The sequence below is a fragment of the Phoxinus phoxinus genome (genome assembly GCF_949152265.1).
Source record: "Phoxinus phoxinus genome assembly, chromosome: 3".
Taxonomy (NCBI): Eukaryota; Metazoa; Chordata; class Actinopteri; order Cypriniformes; family Leuciscidae; genus Phoxinus; species Phoxinus phoxinus.
The window spans coordinates 1,068,256-1,076,393 of NC_136878.1; the positions used below are offsets into that span (position 1 = coordinate 1,068,256).

General features: G+C 38.1%; 1 protein-coding gene across 4 annotated transcripts in view; it reads left to right on the plus strand.

Moving 5' to 3' along the window:
• The window catches only part of mcc (MCC regulator of WNT signaling pathway), a 107,724-nt gene that overhangs the window by 65,430 nt on the left and 34,156 nt on the right, over nucleotides 1-8,138 (plus strand). For all 4 annotated transcript variants that reach the window (XM_079606939.1, XM_079606938.1, XM_079606941.1 and 1 more), the window contains 3 exons: nucleotides 2,562-2,698; nucleotides 6,998-7,161; nucleotides 7,695-7,901. In XM_079606939.1, the coding sequence (XP_079463065.1) occupies nucleotides 2,562-2,698; nucleotides 6,998-7,161; nucleotides 7,695-7,901 (508 nt within the window). The remainder of the gene's footprint in view (nucleotides 1-2,561; nucleotides 2,699-6,997; nucleotides 7,162-7,694; nucleotides 7,902-8,138) is intronic.

Below are 8,138 nucleotides of genomic sequence, written 5' to 3' on the forward strand. Positions count from 1 at the left end.
CATAAAAGTGCATCTGTCCATCATAAAAGTGCATCTGTCCATCATAAAAGTGCATCTGTCCATCATAAAAGTGCATCTATTCATGATAAAAGTGCGTCTATCCATCATAAAAGTGCATCTATCCATCATAAAAGTGCATCTATTCATGATAAAAGTGCATCTATCCATCATAAAAGTGCATCTGTCCATCATAAAAGTGCATCTGTCCATCATAAAAGTGCATCTATCCCTCATAAAAGTGCATCTATTCATGATAAAAGTGCATCTATCCATCATAAAAGTGCATCTATTCATGATAAAAGTGCATCTGTACATCATAAAAGTGCATCTGTCCATCATAAAAGTGCATCTATCCTTCATAAAAGTGCATCTATCCATCATAAAAGTGCCTCTATTCATCATAAAAGTGCATCTGTACATCATAAAAGTGCATCTGTCCATCATAAAAGTGCATCTATCCATCATAAAAGTGCATCTATCCATCATAAAAGTGCATCTATTCATCATAAAAATGCATCTATTCATCATAAAAGTGCATCTATCCATCATAAAAGTGCATCTATTCATCATAAAAATGCATCTATTCATCATAAAAGTGCATCTATTCATCATAAAAGTGCATCTATTCATCATAAAAGTGCATCTATCCATCATAAAAGTGCATCTATTCATCATAAAAATGCATCTATTCATCATAAAAGTGCATCTATTCATCATAAAAGTGCATCTATCCATCATAAAAGTGCATCTATTCATCATAAAAGTGCATCTATCCATCATAAAAGTGCATCTATTCATCATAAAAATGCACCTATTCATCATAAAAGTGCATCTATTCATCATAAAAGTGCATCTCTCCATCATAAAAGTGCATCTATTCATCATAAAAGTGCATCTGTACATCATAAAAGTGCATCTGTCCATCATAAAAGTGCATCTATCCATCATAAAAGTGCATCTATCCATCATAAAAGTGCATCTATTCATCATTAAAGTGCATCTATTCATCATAAAAGTGCATCTATCCATCATAAAAGTGCATCTATTCATCATAAAAGTGCATCTATTCATCATAAAAGTGCATCTATCCTTCATAAAAGTGCATCTATTCATCATAAAAGTGCATCTATTCATCATAAAAGTGCATCTATCCTTCATAAAAGTGCATCTATTCATCATAAAAGTGCATCTATTCATCATAAAAGTGCATCTATCCTTCATAAAAGTGCATCTATTCATCATTAAAGTGCATCTATTCATCATAAAAGTGCATCTATCCTTCATAAAAGTGCATCTATCCATCATAAAAGTGCCTCTATTCATCATAAAAGTGCATCTGTACATCATAAAAGTGCATCTGTCCATCATAAAAGTGCATCTATCCATCATAAAAGTGCATCTATCCATCATAAAAGTGCATCTATTCATCATTAAAGTGCATCTATTCATCATAAAAGTGCATCTATCCATCATAAAAGTGCATCTATTCATCATAAAAATGCATCTATTCATCATAAAAGTGCATCTATTCATCATAAAAGTGCATCTATTCATCATAAAAGTGCATCTATCCATCATAAAAGTGCATCTATTCATCATAAAAATGCATCTATTCATCATAAAAGTGCATCTATTCATCATAAAAGTGCATCTATCCATCATAAAAGTGCATCTATTCATCATAAAAGTGCATCTATCCATCATAAAAGTGCATCTATTCATCATAAAAATGCACCTATTCATCATAAAAGTGCATCTATTCATCATAAAAGTGCATCTCTCCATCATAAAAGTGCATCTATTCATCATAAAAGTGCATCTATTCATCATAAAAGTGCATCTATTCATCATAAAAGTGCATCTGTCCATCATAAAAGTGCATCTTTTGTATTCGTTTGAAATAAGAATGTCACACCTAGGATGGCTTGAGGGTGAGTAAATTATGGGCTAATTTTCATTAATTAAAAAAAAATGTAAATGAGTCGCACTTGAACGACAAATACACACAAAAAAAATAATGAATTCGATGAGTTTTGTGGTTGATATTTAAAAAAGTAACAATCAATTTGATCCCCTCAGGAATGAATGGAATGCGAGGAATGCTTCAGTTCACACAGAAAAACCTAAAAATGCAAAAATATTACCAAAAACTGATTGTATAATGTGTACATGTGTATCTGAGTGCACACTGAGGAGAAACTGGCTTTAGGACCCAGAGGAACAGCTCATCTGCTCCATATAGAGATATAAGCCCATCTAGAGTCATCCAATATCATCTTATTTTTATTTTTTTCCACACAAGGTCGGCAAAGACTCCCAATGTAAGATATAGAGCTGAGTTAAAAGGGTTAATAATATCCTAATTAAATTAAATAAGCTTTCTGGAGGAAAAAAAAAAAGCTTAGGGTCCCCATTGCTTCGGGTCATTTTGACCCGCAAAGGAAAGATGTGTTCCAAAGTGTGAGAGAAGGATTTAAAGGGGGAATTAGTTTCTTATTTTTGTAAATTGTTGGGCTCTAAACAACATCACCAGAACATCATGATGTCTCTGTGTCTCTCAGGGAGGAGGATGAGTTTTCCGAGCTCCGCTCCGATCTCAGTCACAGCCAGCAGGAGGTCAACGAGGACGATCAGGACCCCGACCAGGCGTCCGTCTCACTGCCTGAAAACCAGTCCACACTGGTCACTGCGGACATGGGTGAGCAACGATCCCCCAAAATCTGATTTATTATTACATTTCCGAATCCAATCTCAGAGTTTAGACTGGGAAGCAAATCTTCCTGAAATCTTAAACATGATTTATGAGGGACTGAATCTCAGCCTGTTCATATTACATCCCAACAGCGAAAGAGTGAAATTGTATTTTAACTAGAAAGTAAAATTCGTCCGGACAAACTTTTATATTGACTTGACAAAAGCCTTGTCTGAAAGTTTAATTATAATGTTACTAGGATGTCTTCTCAGATTGCTATCATGTTTTGACACATTGCTAGTGTTATGACATGCTGCTAGTATTTTTTAACATGTTGTTAGCATGATTTAACATGCTGCTAACATGTTTTAACACATTGCTAGAATGAATTAGCATGTTGTTAGCATTTTAGCATGTCGTTAGCATGTTGTTAGCATTTTTAGCATTTTGTTAGCATGAATTAGCATTTTGCTAGCATGAATTACCATTTTGCTAGCATGAATTTGCATGTTACTAGGATGTCTCGTCAAATTTGCTAACATGTTTTAGCACATTGCTGGTATTTTAGCACATAGCATGTGACCGGTTCTATTGACCCGGTCCGAGTGGGATTCGAACCGTGGTCTCCGGTGTGGGAGGCGGGGCTCTAAAAAGGAGACTAAAGACCGCAGCCACAAGCGTCATTCGCTAGAGCACCTCTAAAACACCAGCATTGTGCGAAAACATGTTAGAAATTTGTCAATAATGATAGAGCGCCTCTTGAGATTAGGGGAGTGAGGTTTACGCGTCTACGACAGTTACATGTAGCATGTTTCTAGTATGTTTTAACACATTGTTAGCATGTATAACACTTTGCTATTATGTATTAGAATGTTTGCAAGCGTTTTTAACATGTTGCTAGCATGAATTCCAATTTTACTAGGATGTCTTACCAAATTACTATTATGTTGCTAAAATGTTTTAGCACATTGCTAAAATGATTGAATATTTTGCTATTATGTCTGAACAAATAGCTAGTGTGACTTTGCACTTTGGTAGCGTTTTAGCACTTTGTTGGCATTTTTTAGCACATTGCTAGCCTGATTTAGCATGCTACTAGCTTGAATTAGCACGTTGCTAACATTTTCTAGTGTTTTAACAAATATCTAATATGACTTAGCACTTTGATAGCATGTTTTAGCACGCTGCTTGCATTTTTTTTAAATGCAAAGAGTATTGACATTGTGATTAAATGTGAGTGAGACAGCAGTCATAATCTAAAAGTAATCTCACTTTAGCCTGTGTGTCTTCACATTGATGCGTTTACCCATAATGCTTCAGTCGTGGTTTATAAAGGCAGTGAGTGTCGTCTTCAGTCCGGCTTCTTTTGTTTTTCCACTTGATCCGCTGATTCGCTCGACACAAAAGCTTTTAAAGCGCTCTGCTGTCGTTGGAATCACACCGTCTAATGGCGTTTTATTCATTACCAGTGTATTGTTGTCGGAACATTCCCAGCATGCATCACTCCCGACTGTGAACGGAAGTAACAACAGATTCAGATTCCAGCTTTACTGGCATGATTAAACCAGCATTAGATTTATTTCTGTTGATTTTATATTAAACTACGTGGCTGTTGAATGCACGATTGTGATTGGTTGGTGAAAGTTCTAAGGTGTGCGGTTATATTCAGGGAAACTCACTGATAAAGTAGTTTCCGGCAGGTTCCAAATCACTACGCCGAATGATTTGAGTAATTTCCTTACAGCGATTCTGAAGTTGGAGGAGAAAGTGAGATAGAGTTGTTCCCTCTTCTCTACATTAGGGTATTACCGTGACCTTTCACCCTGATGATGTAATATGTGGCGCATCGCAGCGAGTGCAAGACCAGCATTAGTGGTTAAAAGTATATAAATGTGTATTTAGTTATAAAATGTCGGCTGGTGTGTCTAGATGAGACTCTTATTCCTCGGCTGGATCGTGAGAGACTTTGAAGCTGAAACTCACATCTGGACCTTCGACCCGCTGGACCATTGAAGACACTATATGGAGAACACATAATTGCATAGATATTAATATCTCTTTTATTAGTTTTATTTTTAACTAAGCAGTTCTCAGATGTGTTGTTTACCTCGTTCAGAGTCAAAGTTAATGCCTTTAAAGTAAAGTGATGAATCTGGATGTTAGTGGATCTGTGATCATACAGTGTTGTTGTGTTTCATCGCTAATGCAGTTGGGAATATTAATATCGCTCCGGATCAATAATCTGCTCAAGTCAGTGATTGATTCATATGAGGTTTTTCCATTTCATTTGCTTGTGTCTGTTGGATGAGCGGGTTTGCAGTGTGTTATTGCTGGTCATACTTCATGGCGTTCTCAGGTATGGCTCGTTTCATTTACAATTAAATATTTAGGAGAAATAAAAACAAGTCGTGATAAGAGTATATGAAAATGTGGATCAGCGGTGATCATTTGAGGAGAAATATTAAGATCTTTGCAGACTTTGGTATCTTGTCAGATCATTTGGATGACACATGATACATGCTTGCGCCAGTACAGGAAAATAACAAACATTATCAAACTAAAATATAGCATTAATTTCATTGACAAAAAATAAATCAAAAATTCTGTAATTTTTGAGCCACATGCGAAGAGCAGCGAGAGTTAAAGCAGCGGAGACACTACAGGTGAATAGGGTAATATTTTTAACTAGCAGATATCACCATGAAACTTTCCCAGTTGATTACCTATATTAAATTAAGATGAGAAAAAAATTTATTACAAGTTTTCTGTAATTTAATGTTTAAATATGCGAATTAGGCATTATCTAATTAAATATGCGCTAATTTGCCTATATTTAAAAAAACAAAATCTCAGAATTGGATAAAGCCAGGTTCAAAATTCTTTTTTCATTGTGTTCACATATTAGATGGGGGAAAAATACAGAGGGATTTATGGATATCTACTTTTGTTATCCTGTAGATCAGAATATACTGTCAATAGCCTTAAAAAATGTATTTTCGCCATGTTTTTTGGAATAAAATGTTATATAAATCAGGCTATAAATAATATATTTACAAATCCCTCTGTAATTGTCTTCATAATATAACTAGGTACAAGACTGGAAAGATTGGTGTGTGAATAGGTGCGACTGAAAGACTGAAGAGGAGATTTCGGACTTGGAGTATGAGAGAAAAGTCATTTTGAGAAAAAGGCATTTAAAGATTTGTAATGTAAAAAATCATACTTTTTTAGTGGAAACAACTATTTACTGACACAATATCTTATCAAATCATTAGCAACAACAATACAAACCACCTAAATCACACCAAAACTTATAAACACAGCATTTATGGCCTTTAACTGAGCAGAAAAACAGTCAAAAACACACATCTGAATGTCAGAGCGCGTCACGTGATGCTTCTGAACCAATCACGGTGTCAGACATTGACATCAGCCAATGAGATTTCGCTTTTAGGGTTAAATGCACATTATACTTTCATGATTGGTTGCTGATTAAAAGGAAATGACCATATTTGGATCCGACAGCATTGTACAGCAGAGAGAGAGAGCTTGACAGCGGTGTGTGTGATGACAAGAGACCGAGATCGCGGATCATGTTGATTCAGAACGACAACTTTTGTTGAATTTATGAGAAATCTACAGACGCAAATAGACAAAGTTAGTAAAATAAAGACCTAAATGTGTATTTTGGACTTTTTTCCACCACAAGTCTGAAAGAAGATGTTATTGAAGACAAATAGCCCAAAATCTCAAAATTGACCAGTGAAAAAAACAACAATGTTTTTGCCTGCCGTGTCTCACCTTGATGACAAACTGTGTCAGCGTCTCTTTCTCTTTCAGTTCTTCACATCGCCACCTAGCCGTCTGGAGTGCTCACTACATCCAATCTCACACACTTTTGCGTCACCGATTTCCCCCCCATAACGCTCGTCTAAACGCAGAATAAAAAGTGATAACGCAACGCCACTTTTGCGTTTTCTCTTCAGATCGTTTCCGTGTAAACACAGCCTGAGACGTTGTAGTGATTTTTACATTTTATTTGGTAACACTTTATTTTACAGTGTCCTTGTTACATGCATAACTGTAGTAATAACAGTAAATTATCCATAATTGCATGCAACTAACCCTCAACCAAACCCTAACCCTATAGTAAGTACATGATGTAGTTCATTAATATCACTCAGCACTTAAATATATAATTACACTGTAACAATGCACCTTCAAATAAAGTGTAACCCTTTATAACATGCTATCCTAGTTTGGTTGAGTCGTTTATTCACGTGTACGTGATGTGTGTTTGGTCAGATAACTGCAGTGACCTGAACTCGGAGCTCCAGCGGGTTCTGACGGGTCTGGAGAGTGTGTTGTGTGGCCGTAAGAAGAGCACGTGTAGCCTGTCTGTGGCCGAGGTGGACCGGCACATCGAGCAGCTGACCACCGCCAGCGAACACTGTGATCTCGCCATCAAGGTACAGACCAGTCTCCCGAACCAGCGCTGAGCGACTCGACTGCAGTCCCTCCACTGGCCACTAGAGGCCGGCGACTCAGTCCCATAGACCTCCATGTTAAAATGCCCAACTTTACAGCAGAAAAAAACATGTTTACAGTCTGGAGCTAAAAGTGGTTCTGGTCTATAAAGCTAATGTTGCCCTTCATGACGACTGTGAGCGGGTGAATATTTTTACATCTCATCCGTTTAAATTATATTAAGCCTTAAAGTTCTGCATAATTAAGGGCGTGGCCACTTGAGTGACAGGTGGATTTCTGCTGATGTCACTACTAGCCGTTTGTCTGCGTCACGTCACCTCAGCTAATCCGCCTCGCTGCACATTGTCGTTTATCCGCGAGTGACGCGCGGTCAAGATGGCGACGGCTGGCTCCGCCCACTTTGGGCTTAAGTAACGCTCTTCAGAAACATAGACTCATTGTGTGTGAGATTGAGATGCTTTCTAGTTTTGCATATACAATATGCATGAGAAAGTGTGTGTGTGTGTGTGTGTAGACGGTGGAGGAGATCGAGGGCGCTCTGGGCCGGGACTTCTACCCCAGTGTGTGTGAGGAGCGTGTGCGCTGGGAGAAGGAGCTGGCCGGCCTGCGGGAGGAGAACGAGAGTCTGACGGCGATGCTGTGCCGGAAAGAAGAAGATCTCAACCGAACCAAAGCCACCATGAGCTCCATCCGAGAGGAGCGGGACCGTCTGCGCAGACGCGTGAGTCACACACACACACACACACACACACACACACACACACACACACACACACACACACACACACACACACACACATGCACACGCACACGCACACACACACACACACACACACACACACACACACACGCGCACACGCACACACACACACACACTCACGCACGCACACACACACACTCACTCACGCACACACACACTCACTCACTCACGCATGCACACACACACACACACGCACAC